At 35.2% G+C, this 16,802-nt stretch overlaps 2 protein-coding genes across 2 annotated transcripts in view; one reads left to right on the top strand and one right to left on the bottom strand.

Annotated features, from left to right (window-relative positions):
• Positions 1–7: 7 nt before the first annotated feature.
• On the bottom strand, positions 8–7,056 carry LOC127159263 (interferon-induced very large GTPase 1-like; the record flags this gene model as incomplete). The annotated part of the gene is made up of 3 exons (XM_051102141.1): positions 7,035–7,056; positions 6,723–6,956; positions 8–1,562 (listed from the first exon to the last, which is right to left on the bottom strand). A coding segment is annotated over exon 3 (1,473 nt), but the record flags the coding sequence as incomplete, so codon positions are not given.
• Positions 7,057–10,630: 3,574 nt separating this feature from the next.
• The window catches only part of LOC127159265 (uncharacterized), a 29,107-nt gene continuing 22,935 nt past the window's right edge, over positions 10,631–16,802 (top strand). Inside the window, exon 1 of the mRNA XM_051102142.1 lies at positions 10,631–10,769. The gene's annotated coding sequence lies outside the window, so the exon portion shown is untranslated. The remainder of the gene's footprint in view (positions 10,770–16,802) is intronic.

Genomic DNA, 16,802 nt, shown 5'->3' with positions numbered 1-16,802 from the left:
TATAAACATCATCATGTTTGACTCCACTGAGGTCTTTTTCAGAGAAGATCAGCACATCTGAGAGCTGCTGTGTGAAACTCTTCAACCACAAACCAACATCTCCACTGATGACTTGAACATGTTTAGTAGATTCATGAGCTGCTTTCATGATCTTTTGCTGCAGGAGTTTAATGTTCTTCTTCATCTTGGGAAAAACACTGACACTGAACTTATCAGTGATGTACTGACTGACTTCATCTCTGATGAAACTCTTGAAGTGATCTTTGTTTTTATGAACATAGTCCATGTATTTGTTAAAATCCTCCTGTTCTGCCAGTGTCTTCAGGATGTGTTTCTCCAGTTTTGATCTGTTTCCATTCAGTGATTCACAGTTTAATCTCATTTCATCTGTCAGATCTCTGGCAGTCTTCTTGTAGACACTCTGCTCAATGGGCTCTTTAAGTTTCTGACAGATAATCTCACCAAAAATGGCAGCTGATGTTGCTCCATGACAGTATTTCTGGAAAATACTATAGTTCTCTTCTTTCTTCTTCTTAATATATATTACAGGATCATTGGCTTCTCTAAACAGTGTGTGTTGGTCAGTGATCATCTTCTCTGCTTTCTTACAGATGGAAAGAACCAAATCAATGAAGAATTGTTTTTTGAGCTCATATTTCACTCGTCCTTCCTGATGTTCTGTTACTCTTGTCTTGATGAAATCTGTGAGTTGTTGGATGTAGCTGATGTTGTAGCCCATCTTTGAAATGTTAAATGACTGAATCTTTGTGTCTGTCTGCTGAACAATATCATTGACTAATGATCTTATTTGGGCTTCATCTGCTGGAGAAAGAGATGGAGTACATAAAAGTGTTCCTTTAAGGCTTTTGTAAGCCTCTTTATACCATTTTGTAGGCTTTTTGATGGTAACATATTCAGAATAACTCCACACTATGAAAATATCATTGTACTGCTCATCATCTTTACTGTAATCTACAGGGAGATTTCCCTTGTAGATATCACTTAGGATCTCTCTCACATCTTTCATTATGTCAATGTCTTTGACTGCAGGAGTATCTGTTATGATCTTCTTCACATTTTGTTCCCAAAACAAATCAAACTCTTCCTTCAGTGTTTCTTCATTATTTGTTTTTCCTTTGAGCTTTAAAGCAAGCTCTTTGCTCTTTTCATAGAGAGTGTTTTCATGTTGTGTCCTCTGAGCATCAATCTTTTTCTTCAGTTCTCGCTGCTGAAGAATCCCATTCAATTTCCTTTTTGTTTCTCTCACAATGTTTTCCTGAAGCTCTTTGATTTTGATTTCAAATGATGTTTTCCACTGAATGAGTAAATCTGTATTTATGTCTTTCTCAAAGAATTCTAACATAGATTTTTTCACTTCTTCACTTGTCTCTTTTAGTTGTCTCTGAAGATCAGTTTCTTCAACTTCATGAATAGCTTCATTTTCTATTTGGTTGTGTAGTTTGTTCTCAGCTTCCATCATGGCACTGCGAAGACTCCAGGACCATTTGCTGTATTCAGTCTCCAGTTTTCTGTAGGCTGAAATCTCCAGAGTATTTCTGAAGCTGAAGACAAATCGTTCATTCAACAAAGCCTTCCAGAGGTCTTTAATACGAACTTTTAAGTCTATCAGCATCATTCCATGTGATTTTGAGGCATGAGATATAATCGTTTTCTTTAGTTGTTGAATGCTATAGAAGGTCTAGGCTAGCCTGTGAGCTTCAGAACAGAAAAAGAGAAGAAGCAAAAGAAGTAGCTGAAGTTCTCTGCCTGCACGTGCATTTATACCCTGTTTTCTCGAGAAGGTTTGAAAGCAGGTTTCCTGCCTGCTACGTGACAAACTGATAAATTAAAATGTCACTGATGACTACATGATCTCATGATGTATGAAAAGAATAATTATAGTCTGTGGTTTTTACACTCCCCAGAAGTGCAGAATGGACATTTGGTTCATATATCTAAAAACTGCTGAAACTCATACATGTGCAGCTTCTTAAGATTAAAATAAGAGACCTATGCACAAGACGTATGTTAGGCCAGAATTAAAATTAGACATAGATAACCACAAGGAAATGGGCCGAGTACAGACTGTACAGGTCTATTATGCATGTGCCAAAACTAGTCACACAAAGAGCTCATTATGTTCAGTACATCTAGTATATGATACTTATGAGCTGTTAACAAAGAATATTATAAGACTTATGAGTTATTAATAAGAACTAAAGGAGTAAAGTTTGAGAACAAACTTTAAGTTGGCTTGAATAAGCCTAGCCTGAAAGTTTGAAGCAAATGTAAAAGTATGAAAGCAGCTAGCATGATTTATCACATTGCTTACATGATTTAACATGTTTTAGCATGATTAGTTTGTTGCTTGTATTTTAGAGGCTGATTACAATGTTGTTAGCATGATTAGCATGTTGTTACCATAATTTGCAAGTTACCAGAATGTTGTTATTAGCATGATTAGCAAGTTACTAGTATGTTTCTAGCCTGATTATGAGGATATTATGAGGATATTAAGAGCCTAGTAATGTTTGTGCCTTTTGGCTAAGTTGTTTTGTAGTCCCAGTAATAATATATATATATATATATATATATATATATATATATATATATATATATATATAGTCACTTTTTTTTATTACCATCTTTAAAATAGAGATAAGTTCCTTTATACAAAAGGTGTGTGTGTGTATATGTCTGCCTATACGTGTTTATTTGATTTAACACAAATTGGTATGATTATATGGGTCTTACACTGTTATAATTACATAAATGTGGTTTATGAGGATATTTCTTGAGTCATTGTTATTAAAATACTTACAAACATATTAAATGTTTTATTAAAAATGTAAATGTACAGAAAGATTTGTGTGGTGGCTAGGTATATAGTTTGTACTGTAAAAAAAAACATTACTCCTATGGAATGATGCCATAAAACATTAATGTGTGTGTGTGTGGTTCATGTACCCCTTGTTGTGTGGTAATACAGTACATCAAATTTAAGCACAATTTGTCTCCATGATCATAACAGCTTTTTAAATGATAAATTATACTAAGTGATGTTTTTGAAAATATAATAAAAAAATAAATAAATGCAAATAAAAGTTTACTGTGCTGGGTAGGATTAGGTGTTGATACAGTTTTAAAATCACTATGTCTATGGAAAGCCTCCATAAAACATGATATCATGGTTGGTTTCCACAATATCCCTTATGGTTTGACTTAAAATAAAACGGTTCCTTTACTTATTTTGACATTGGTGTTTATAAACTTGCATGACAAACATGACTTTGGCCTACATGATTTTATATTTCATCTGATATTTCTCACTAGAGATTTATTGATGAATCAGTATTTTGAACAATGGCCTCTGTGCTAGCCATCCTTTGTGAGGAAGCATCACAGCATGCACGCCCTAAAGGCGTCGCGGATGGGGACTCTTGACGGCATGGTCGTGTTGGAAGAAGCATATGCATTGCCCGCACACAGATAACCTACTCTGCATTTTAAATGTAGCAAAACATTAGGGTCTGCATCCGGTGCAAAACTATTACCCATATCTGACATTTCTAATCACCCCCACCCTTGTCATGTCGAGTGACGCACCGTTTTGAGAAGCTTTGGGTTAATAGACATAGTTTTTAAAAGGTTTTAGGTTTTTGCAAACCTCTCAACAACTATCTGGCACAAAGAGGAAAATGTAAAAGACAATTTAATTCATTTTTCTATATTGATTGTCTTGTTTTTAATTTCAGTTATTATTATTCTTTATTATTATAATTATATTATTGAAAAGCATTTTATGTACAAACATCAAATTATATGTACGGGTACTTTCACATATATTGTTCACTCAAAACCTGCTAAAATTCTTTATTTATTCTGTTTATGTTCATCTTTCTTCTTTTCCTAGCGTTGTCCATACATATAGGCACATGCGCAGGCTGGGGAGAGAGTGAGAGTAAGGGGTTAGAGAGAGAGAGAATTGGCCTCACGCACACAAACACACAGAGAGACAGAGAAAGTTTAATCTTTTTTTTATTTATTTATTATTTTTTATTTTTTTTGCAAATCTCTCATTTGATGTATGGGTCCTTTCTCACTGAAAAAGGTAAGGGGAATTTTATCCATTTTTTATTTCATTATTATTATTATTATTATTAGTTTTTTAAAATAATAATATTTAATTATTATATGTTTATTATTATATGTACCGGTACTATTGTTAAAATTGTTCATTTATTCTGTCGTGGTTCATTTTTATTTTCTATAGAGAATGAGATTGACCAAAAATGCAAGCGAACCTTGGAACGCAACCTGATGTCCCCAAAGATCCCCACCCCACAGCGGATGCAGGGGACAGACTGTAAAACTTCCAAAACATTCCTCAGAACTTCATTCGTGTAACATGCTAGTAACATGGTAATCATGATTGAAAAATGCTAGCAATGTGCTAGTAACATGCTAATCCTGCTAACAACATGCTAGTAACTTGGTAATCATGCTAGCAAAGTGCTAGTTACATGCTAATCATACTGGAAACATGGAAACAACATGGTAACATGATAGTAACATACTAATCATGCTAGCAACATGCTAGTAACTTGCTAATCATGCTAGCAGCATGCTAACAATCATGTTAGAAACATGCTAACAACATGTTAGTAACATGCTAATTGTGTTAGCAAGATGCTAGTAACAAGCTAATCATGTTAAAAACATGCTAATCATGCTAGCAACTTGCTAACCATGCTAACAATATGCTAGTAACATGCTAATCATGCTAGCAACATGCCAATCATGTTAACAACATGCTGGTTATATGCTAATCATGTTAGAAACATGTTAACAACATGCTAATCAGGCTAGAAACATACTAGTAACTTGCTAATCATGTGTGAAACATGCTAATCAGGCTAGAAACATACTAGTAACTTGTTAATCATGCTAACAACATTCTGGTAACTTGCAAATTATGGTAACAACATGCTAATCATGCTAACAACATTGTAATCAGCCTATAAAATACAAGCAACAAACTAATCATGCTAAAACATGTTAAATCACGTAAGCAATGTGTTAAATCATGCTAGCTGCTTTCATACTTTTACATTTGCTTCAAACTTTCAGGCTAGGCTTATTCAAGCCAACTTAAAGTTTGTACTCAAACTTTACTCCTCTAGTTCTTATTAATAACTCATAAGTCTTATAATATTCTTTGTTAACAGCTCATAAGTATCATATACTAGATGTACTGAACATAATGAGCTCTTTGTGTGACTAGTTTTGGCACATGTGTGACGGAGCGGTACAATTATGAACACCAACCTTTTACCAGTAAAAAGATCCGACTACGCCACCCTAGAGATTAGCTCTAGGGAACAATACTCAAAACCCAAAAATGGAGTAATTAAGCACACAGGTTCAGTTCCCTCATATAAGTAGACAGGAGACGTGGGTATAATATAAAAATACAAATGTGTTTATTAATACAAGAATGTTTTGAAATGGACACTAAAATGTCAGAGAAACAACAAGAAATCCCACTTTAAATGGAAGAAAATAAAATTACAAAAAGAATGAATGTAGGTAATGACACAAAATCAACTTTAAATATGAAAACAAAATAAAATAAATACCAGCAGGGCTGAGGCTCCCAACGGCAGGAAACAAAATGGAGTCTGGTTTTACAAGGGCACATTCACGCGCACACACACCAGGGTGCACTCAGATCACACTACCACACACTCAAAGTGGTACACAGCACGCAATAAAGAAGAACCACCACCACCACAAAGAGGAAGATCCATTCACCCGTGGAACCCCAGCTCCTGCAATAAACCAAAAATAAATGAACAAACTATAACAAACAAATAAACAATTAACTTAAAGCAAAATACAACATAAACATCAATTAACTGATAAAGCAACTCCAAACAAATGTGGGTATCAATACCACATAAAACTAAAAGAAAACAGTAGGAAAAGTCAAATAAATTCAAACAAAATTACAAAGCAACTTGAGGTCAGATGTAAACGACATAAATCAAGTTGCATTAATAAAGGAAAAATAACATACAAATAAAACAGCAAACACAACAATATATAATTGCATGCATGCATGCATGCATGCATGCATGTATGTATGTATGTATGTATGTATGTATGTATGTATGTATGTATGTATGTATGTATGTATGTATGTATGTATGTGTGTGTGTGTGTGATTATATATATATATATATATATATATATATATATATATTACACACACACACACATATATATAGTACAATAACCAAAAAGAAAACAACAAAACAAACGTGACTCCCACAAAATTAAAGACAAAAGATAACGAAAAAGGAAAATTAGTCAATAGAAAATAAGGGACAAAACAAAGCAGTTATTTTCTCTCAATAAAATGAGATCGTCATATTCTCCATGTTGATGCACAACCAAGAAAAAGGGCACTAAACACAATAGGAACCAGACGAACAATCCCCTTTCAACAACGATGATAATGGCGTCTGCACGACCGTGTAAACAGCAAAACCGTAGGATTGTGAGCCGAAGGTTAGCAGCGCAAAGCGGGAGACAACAGTAATTACAATATAAAACAAGAGAGAACGAGAGGGAGAATCCTATAACGAACACAAAGAGAGACGTTACGAATCCTCATACTTTTCCTTCATGAATTATAATTACATTTAAATCTTACTTACCGTCAAGGTATCATGCCAAATAGAAAATGTACAAGCACAGGTCTATAAATCATGCCCACCGATAGCACCCTGGGGTACAGGAAATCGTACCTATTCAGCATGTAACAGTGTTAAAAGCACATCGACAGCAGCACAATACAACAAGCTTATACAGATACACATACCTGAGAGGCAAACAGTCATTAGATCCACTAAGCAGCGCCGACAACACACTGACACGAGGCCAAAATGACACTGTAATTTACGGACAAAAACGCTTTACAAGACCAACCAATTTTAAAGTAACCGCCTGTTACAGCACAGCAAGCTTACCTGTAACCACCGTAAACACGGGCACAAAGGGGAAAGTCGGACGTGACGCATCACGGGCAACAACCAATCAGCCCTTATATTGAGGATACTAGTCACTGATAGGTAAATCTGGCTGTCAGTCACCGAATTTCATTACACATGCATAATAGACCTGTACAGTCTGTACTCGGCCCATTTCCTTGTGGTTATCTATGTCTAGTTTTAATTCTGGCCTAACATACGTCTTGTGCATAGGTCTCTTATTTTAATCTTAAGAAGCTGCACATGTATGAGTTTCAGCAGTTTTTAGATATATGAACCAAATGTCCATTCTGCACTTCTGGGGAGTGTAAAAACCACAGACTATAATTATTCTTTTCATACATCATGAGATCATGTAGTCATCAGTGACGTTTTAATTTATCAGTTTGTCACGTAGCAGGCAGGAAACCTGCTTTCAAACCTTCTCGAGAAAACAGGGTATAAATGCACGAGCAGGCAGAGAACTTCAGCTACTTCTTTTGCTTCTTCTCTTTTTCTGTTCTGAAGCTCACAGGCTAGCCTAGACCTTCTATAGACTTAACCTTCTCAAATTTGTGAGACTTGTAAGATTTGTAAAAACTTATATGATTGATACAATTTATAGATTTCTTAGATTTATATTAACTTAATTTGATTTGGACTGATTAAGAATGACTTTTATTGAGTTTGCATTATGCAACTTATTTGTGCAAAGATTGGATTGAACAATCTTATTGAAACTTAATTTTACTTTCTCATTTTTAAGTTATTAATAATTCTGTTACTCATTTGCACTTCTCTAATATTTTAAATAAATTTATAACTTCTCCAACCCAACCCCTCTACCCATGAACTATTCAAGAAAAACATTTGAACATTCTGACTAAACAGTCTTTATTTTGAATAATTCTAATAACCAAAACATAGCTTTGATCAGTGAGTTATCATTTTAGAACTAATAAACACACAAAACATGCAAAAAACAAAAACAAAAACATAATTTGTAATTGGTATAGTTGTTCATTTACACAAGTCTAAAACAGTAAACTGATAATTATAATGAATTACTAAAAAACGACCAAAGCAAGTATTTACAGTGTAGGAAAACACTCCAGGCAGTCACTAAGAAGGTTTGTTCTCTGACCAACTGGAAACCAAAAGCCACTGAAAAACAGGAAAGGGAGAGATAAAGCGTGTAAGCAGAACAAATCAAGTTTGCAGCTGTAGTGTGTATACATGTTGTATGAACAAAAACATACATGCATACATACATACATACATACATACATACATACATACATGCATACATTGTTGTATCAGCTGGCAATGTTAATGTGCCATTTCCCAAACAACCTCATAGGGACAATATTAATCATGAACCAGAAAAACTTGAAATTTACCTCGATGATTTGTGTGTAGAAATGTTACAGAGACGACAAACCAAACGGGACAAGAAGGAAGAAAAGAGGAAATGTCGGAAGCAAAGATGAGAGAGAACCGGAGGAGAACCAGAGGATGATTTCTAAACTGAGGGTATTAAGTTGATTAGAAAACAAGAACATATAAACAAGAGAATAATAAAATTCATGAGAGAGCTGATTGCACTGAATGATTTTTATTTTGAATTAAATTCTGTTATAGAAGATGTGGAAACATTGAGAATTCAAACCACTGCTCTCGCCTCTAAGGGTTATAAAAATGTGGAGTGTATGTGAGAGGTGAGAGCAGCTCAAAGTCAAATGTTGTTATATTAAGGAAGTGTTCTGTAAAGGAGATGCATTTGCAAACGTGTTTGCAGATTTAATTTTTATTAGCTATAAAGATATGTTGTATTTAAGCACAGAAGCATGATATTGCCAGGGGCGTAGATTTAGGGTGGACGGAGGGGATGTGTCCCCACCGATATCCTCCGACCATTGAAATGTCCCCACCAATAATTTAATCCACTTAAAAAAAAAAAAACATTGTGCTGTCAGCATTAACCTAGACACGCAGAAAGGGATAAATCACGTTCTCTCCTTGAGTCCTTCCGCCCCCAAAACACATATGAACATTTTGATTGGCTGTGCCTTTCCCTGCTATCATGTGAGAGGCAATGGCGTTCAGATACAAGCAGCGTCAAATGCAGTGGATTTTTTTTTCCCGTTCAAGAAGGTGTGTTGGGTGACATACATGTGAGGATGGCGGCAGCAAAAAAAAGAGAAGCTGGACATAAGGAGCTTTTTTTCAAAGAAAAGTGTAAGTCACTCTAAGTTCGCTAGTGAATCCATCAAAGTCATAAATATGATCCCTGTCAGTTCTCCTAATCTAATGACGACTATTATCATTATACCTAGTTGTCCTGAGATTTAACATTGTTACCAATAATAGGCTGAGGCATTCTCTGTCAATGCTCATAAGGGATCCCTCAATGTTTTTTTTATTAGGGGACAGAAGCAGATCAGCCATGTTGTAGTTCAGGTGAAGAGGCAAGGTCACAGGAGGTGAATCTGAATGTTGATTATATATAACATATAATATGTGTGTGTGTATTATACATGTTGATTATACTAATGTTTAGCATTATGAGGAGTGATAGGCTGAGGATGTAAGTGATTCATTAGTGTTTTTGGCAAAAGTTTTGAACTGACATGTCTCACTTTTTTGTCACGCTATTTCATCAGGTGGCAATCCTGTCAGGTACTAGTGCAGTCAGAGGGGAAGAGTAAGGGTCAAAGGTGAGGCCTATTAAAGGCATTGTTCACCCCCCAAAAAAACTTTACTCACTATTTACTCCTTAAGTGGTTCCAAACTTTTATGATTTTCTTTATTTTGTTGAATACAAAATAAGATATTGTGAAAAAAAGCTGAAAACCGTTAAACACTGACTTCCGTAGCAGGAAAAACAAATACTATGTAAATCAATGGTTACAGGTTTTCAGCATTCTTCAAAATATCTTCTTTAGTGTTTATCAGAAGAAGAAAAAATTAAAAAAAACTTGTGACAAGTGGAGGATGAATAAATGATGACAGAATTTTCATTTTTTGCGTGAACTGTCACTTTAAGCACATAATCAGGGTTTTAATGTAGGGATAAAAAGTATGTTATCTAAATAGGGTCATAGGTCCCCACCAATGTCCAGAGCAAATCTACGCCCTTGGATATTGCAATATAGAGAAGTGCATTTTTGCTTAAGCTACCAAGAGTTTTAAACTAAGATAAGATTGGGTGTGCTTGATTGCAATTTAAGATAATATGTCGGTATGGTCTGAACTTGCGATGTTGTAATTTTCCAGTTTGAACGTATGATACTCGCAACATCGGAGCAAGTGTGAAGCCACACCTAGAGATTGCTATGATAACCGGGGGCCCCCATACAGAAAGGAAGATGAGTGTGCATATACATATATTGAGTGTAAGGCTTATTAGGAAATGCAACGAGGAGTACACTTATATACAAAATATTTACAATAAGCAAACAAACTTGAAAGGGGCAATCCAGAACAGTGTCAGTAATCAGGCAAATGGGTCACAGTACAACTTTCTGAGAACAACTAACTTCGTTAACTACACACACACACACAGCAACACAAAAAGAACATGACGTATTTCCTTCCTCCTTGCCACACCTCGGGTAAAGACTTTCTCGCTTTCTCTTTTTTATAATTCTTATCAAGCTCCAAGCGATCAGACCTGGCTGAGTTAATCAGGAAAACTTCAGCGAATATTGAACGACTACATGCACAATCCATCAGGTGAGAGCTGTTTCATTAACAATGTATTTGGCTTACTATGATGGTTAGAATGTGGTTTAGGCAGTGCAGTACCGAGGTGGAATATTCGCTGGAAACACCACAACATGCACACATACATACTCATACACAAATAACTCACGTAACCCTTCATTATTTACCTCTCCACTGTCGTATTTATAATCAAAAATAGCTAACATGAAACAAAAGCTGCAAACACATGATAAACATACATAAACATTCAATAAAATGGTGTTGAAACTTGTGCTAACGTGCTAATGCTATCCCTGCCTGGGGTGCATCTCTCCGTGTCTTTCTGCTAATCTTCGTCGCTGCTTCTCTTGACCTCCTCCAAAACAGTATCAAACACCACAAAAACACTTCTGAAGTCGACGTTCGATTATGGAGAGATTCATAAGAAACATTTGGGGCAAATCCGTTCGCTGATAAACACGAGTACACACAAATAGGGATGGGTACCCTACGACGTTCTTCTTTTTCTTCTTCTTGTATCGTTTATTGGCGGTTGACAATCCTGTAACTTTGAGATAATAGAGTATTTCTTTTTGCACTCTTGACTGTTCTGAAGCACAACTTAATAGATTTATTAAACTGAAATTAGTTATACTTAAATCCTTCAATTTCTTAGTCAACTCGCCTCTTTCTCTATTATATGCTGTACAGTGTAGAAGTACATGTTCAGTTGTCTCTACTTCACTACAGAATATACACAATCCAGTTTGGTGTTTTACCCAACGACGTTGATCTCTGACGTCAGTCTTTACGTCGTTTTGCTCATCGGGGTAATGTTGAACCAAGGCACGCCATTCAAAACTAACGTAAAATCGATGCAATTGGTTCACTTACCCAACGTTGGATCGACGTTGATTTTCAGATGGGTGAAACGACGTCATAGAATCAACACATATTCAACATAAAATCGATCTAATTGTTTGGCTTACCAACGTTGAAACGATGTTGATTTCAGTTGGGTAAAACGACGTTATACAATCTTCTGCTTGTTTCTCACATACTTAATACTAGATAAATTAGCCTGTATATGTAATAATTTATTAAAAACATCAAATTCAGTCATAATTTTATTATTTACACAAAATACAAAAATACATGTTTAGAGCACATCTTCTATACAAGACTAACATAGAAAATGCATTGACAATACACAATAATCAAATACACACAAATAAATTAAATGACAGAAGGTAAACACACAAAGAAAGTAAATTATAGGCCAATAAAAAGTGTCAAGTTACAAATTAAATGCTGTATTCACTTCAGAATAGAAATGTCATGTTATTTTGTACCAAACGTATTTGACTTATTTTCAGTGGTGCACAAAAGGAGATGTAAAGCAGAACATTAAGAGACTGATAGCATCAGTCACCATTCATTGTCATTGCTGCTTTTCTATAAAATTACAGAGACTAAGCCACTCTCTCCTTTTGTGTTCCACAAAATAAAGACATACGGCTGAAAAGATTATTTATAAAGAATTCTTACCCTTGAAAACATAAGACAGAGGTACATAGCAGATCAGTCAGTTTTTCTTTGCAATTAAAACTTAAAACCATTTTAATAACAGTCAAAGACAAAGTTAATTTCTTTACCATTTTCACTACCTAAAGGTTCTACATGTTTTTCTTTTAGATTTATAATCATAAGTTTTGATAAGTTTGCATCCCTTAATTTTCAGTTGTTTATGTCCCTTTGTTATATTTGTATGTGGCATTTTTTGTAGCCAAACTGAACACCTGTGACAGTGGAATTTGTATTTGTAGAGAATATATCAGTGAAGTCATCAAGAAAATGTTTTAGGTGTTGCGAACTTTTATTTTGTTTCTTTCTTTCACAAACACAACAAAACCTTTTCAAAATGAAGGTGCAAAAAATCCTGTTCCACAAATCACAAATTAAGGAATTCACAGGCCCAGTTATACCAGATTTATGCAGGGCTATATTTAATTTTTCCAGAATATTCTGTTATATTAATTTTGTCATATAAATTAATTATTTTTTTCCTGAAATGTGTGTTTATTAGAACTATACATATTTACAGACTTTATTAGAATTTAACATAGTCTAGCATTTACCCACTGTATTCTGTTCTATTCTGTTTGATCCAAATTATTAAAATAAATAAAAACTTGCTGTGTGTACTGTGCTAGTAGTAGTGGGTCAAAGGAGCAACTAGGGGTTCAGTGCCTTGCTCAAGGGCACTTCAGACATGGTATTGAAGGTGGAAAGAGCGCTGTTTATTCAAAATCCCCACCTTTAATTCCTGCTGGTGCGGGAATCGAGCCAGCGACCTTTGGGTTACAAGCCCGACTCTCTAACCATTAGGCCATGACTGCCCCCATGGCCCCAAATTAGTATGTGACATGTGAGATATCAGTTCTCATTTACGGTCTTGGTCAGAATTTTTCTAAGAAGCCTGTAAAAATAAATCTGTATAGTTTAAAATGTCACAAATCTGCCTTGAAGATGTGTGTCTATATTTTTTAAATGCAAGGCAAGGAGGATCTTTTATCAAAAAGGATTAACAATGCAGTTTTATTTTCACAGGCTTCATATTTACCAAGGGTGCCAATAATTCTGACTACGACTGTATATGCAAATGTGCAAAATTTGTTCATGACTTGAGATTTTTTTTTTATTCAACTGTGAGTGTTTTGCCCCCTTATTAACTGCAGCAACTCTAGCTTAACTGTGAGCATATACATTTTGTAATTTGTGAATTGCAGAATAGGATTTGTGCACCTGAGAATTTCAAATGGTATAACTGTTTTTGTGTTTGTAAGAGAGAAAATACAAAAAAAGTGCAACTCCAAAAAAAATGTCTTCTCTGTTGCTTCAAATTTACTGATACGCATATGTGACTATTCTTTATAACTACAAATTCCACTCAGTTTTACTATAACAATACCTTCATAGAATATGGTAGTAGTCAGCCATCCATGCAAAAGCAGAGATGGGTGTGGTTTACTGTAGGTTCATCTGTCCAGGCCAGCATCTGGTGTTCTGATGTCTTCTACTGGGATCCCAGAAAACCTGCAATAAAAATAGCACAGTTCAAAATCCATCATACATATCCAATATAACACGACTGCCCATTCCTGTGCCTGTAGATCCACCTACTTGCAGAATTCTGATTTAACCCTGATTTAACACAACCGTCGGTAATTGTCAACTGCTCCAGAGGAGCTGAAGTTTGCAGGAAGGTAGATCTCCAAGAACAGGACTGGGCAGCCTGCATTATAGACTATCACATCTGGTATCTGTTATTACAAAATATCAATCTATGTTTAAGTTTAGTTTAGCCAAATAGAAAATATTTTTGGCATAATAGTAGTATATTGTGAGAAGTCCAGTGACCTTGTTATGTTTTCTTTTTCATGTGTTTTTCGTTCAAGACTAATGATGCAAAATATAAAACCCCCATGCATTTACAAACCTGATATGGATATATGCAAGGGTGGAAAACTTGAATCCATATTTGTTACATAGGAAAGCCTTTCACTGATGTGCTGTGAAGTAGATTTCTTGCCAAGTTCCTCCCTAAAAGTAAATCAATAACACAGTAACTCTATTTTCATAGTGGGTCATTATAAAATCACTATACTACTTTTTAAAAGATATCATTATTAATTTTGCTTAATAATATTAGCATTGCTAATAGGCTGGAGCTTATGAGAAGGGCATGTAACAGTTTTTTAGGTTCATTTACAGTCATTTACATCTGCATCATAAATGAAAAAAACATACTCCATCCCAAAGTGCTCTTTAGTAAACGTGGTAAAAGACGTCCAAACTGAAAAATAATTTAATAGTAGTATAGTAGTACTATATAAAAATTACAAATATGTGAAACAGTGTTCATTTACATCTATTACCAACACTAACAAAACAAAGCTGGTTGAAAATCTGCAAACTTACCTTTAAGGGCAATGATTACAATATAAGGGTAATATTTGGCAGCTTTGTATAGTTGCCATCATCTGAAATCTTTGTAAGTGCTGGCATCTCCTGAAGTCTTCACAAGTGAGGCTGGATCCAAACTGGAACTGGCATAATCTCTAGTAACCTTGGGATAGACATCCCAAAATAAAAACAGGAAGGCAAACGGACAAAGATTAGCATAGCTACTGTTCATATTATTTCAGACAAAAGATGATTTATTTCATAACATATAACTGAAGGGCAAGGTTACGACATGTTTTCTGTGTGAATATCTGTTGAAATTACTCCAGTCTTCAGTGTATGGGGTTAGAATTGTTGCATAATTCCAAACAAATACATTATGATCCACAAATAAATGTAAAGCGATTGACAAAAACAAAGCATATTCACAAAATAAATAGAATGAGATCCACAAACATGAATGCCAATCAGATACCGGCCACGTGGGGCTGACCAATCCTTGCATGTTCTCGCTCCAACCAATCACGTTTTGCCTTACAATCAGTGAGAGTACTTGCATAATTCAGGACAATTAACCAGTCTCTTCAAAATGGACGACTAGGACAGTGGTGCTCATCACAGCATTATTGTAATAATATCTAAAATAAAACAAGTAATGTTATGTGTAATGTAATCAGTGTTTCATGTATCACTGAGTCGATGCGTGTTTTGACTGTGAGTGTGTTTAGCAAACTGGTATTCTACGGTGACCGGGAGGGGAGGTCTTCGGTTCACTTAGTTTTGTTGTGGCCACGACATATAAACTCGTGAGAACGTGATAATATAACACAGCCACGAGATATTAATTTGTGGGAACGTCATATTACATCGTTGCCACGAGATGGTTTTGTCGAGGTAACGACATACTTATGCCACTACTTCTTATGTTGAGGGAACAACATATTTTTCTCGTGGCCACGAGTTTATTGCATAAACAAACCTGCGTGACCATAGGAACCCGGGATTATCAGAGATGGATTCATTATTATTTTATTTTGAATTAATAAATTATTATATTAATTATTATAGATTATTTCATAATTTATTTTATTGTTTTATAATATAAATTATTATATTGCACACAATGTAAACAGCATTCATATTAAGTTTATAATGAATAAACGTTACCTAAAGTAGTCTAAATAACATAGGCATACAAGAAAACATTTTTACCCATCCCTCAATCGTCTTCAAAATATTTGTATATTATTATTAGGCCATTATTATCACCATCATCTTCATCAACATCATTATCATTAGCCTATTATTATATTTTTATATTTTCCCCTCATTTCGATCTTACATAACGTTCTTATTAATAATAATAATAATAATAATAATAATAATAATAATAAGAAGAAGAAGAAGAAGAAGAATATACAAATATTAAATTAAATGTTTCATGTTAGTAAAAATTAGGGCTGGGCGGTATACCTTTTCATACCGAATACCGGTGTTTTTTGTTTTTTTTAATGATATTCATTTTTCATATACCCCAATACCGGTGAGCGTGTGCGTACAAAGCGTCGGGAACACAGAGCGGTGGAACGTCCCGCCGCGGGACATTGTTTGAGAGGGGGATTGTTTTGTAGTGGTACCAAATAGGGTTGGGTCGAAAGAAGAGCCCATCGTCCATCGCCGATGGCCGATAGACATCACGATGCTGAGCCGGCATCGCGATCCTCCGCCCCGCCCCGCCCCCGCCGCAGCAGCAACCGCAGTGATGATGACACTGGCAATGAGCCGTATTCCGCGGGATGGTGAACACGCAAATTGTCATGTAAATTTGTCGTTTACGCATCTTTTGCGCAGATAACTACACACCACTTAAGACGTGTCTCGTGGCTGTCCTCTTTCATTCGGTCTAAAGCAAAGTATTGCCAGATAGGTGAATTTGCACCTTTTTTACCAACAAGTTTGTCGACGCCATTATAACGACACAGATCACTGTGCCTATTCATGCCAGAGTCCCGCGGAAAAAGTGATTGACGGGTGGTAATTTGTATGTAACTTATCTTTTTTTATTTATGGTTTGGTTATGGGTAAAACAAAGACCAT

The sequence above is a fragment of the Labeo rohita genome, unplaced genomic scaffold (genome assembly GCF_022985175.1).
Source record: "Labeo rohita strain BAU-BD-2019 unplaced genomic scaffold, IGBB_LRoh.1.0 scaffold_204, whole genome shotgun sequence".
Lineage (NCBI taxonomy): Eukaryota > Metazoa > Chordata > Actinopteri > Cypriniformes > Cyprinidae > Labeo > Labeo rohita.
Note: the sequence above shows the minus strand (reverse complement) of the source record. Positions and strands in the feature narration are given on the sequence as shown.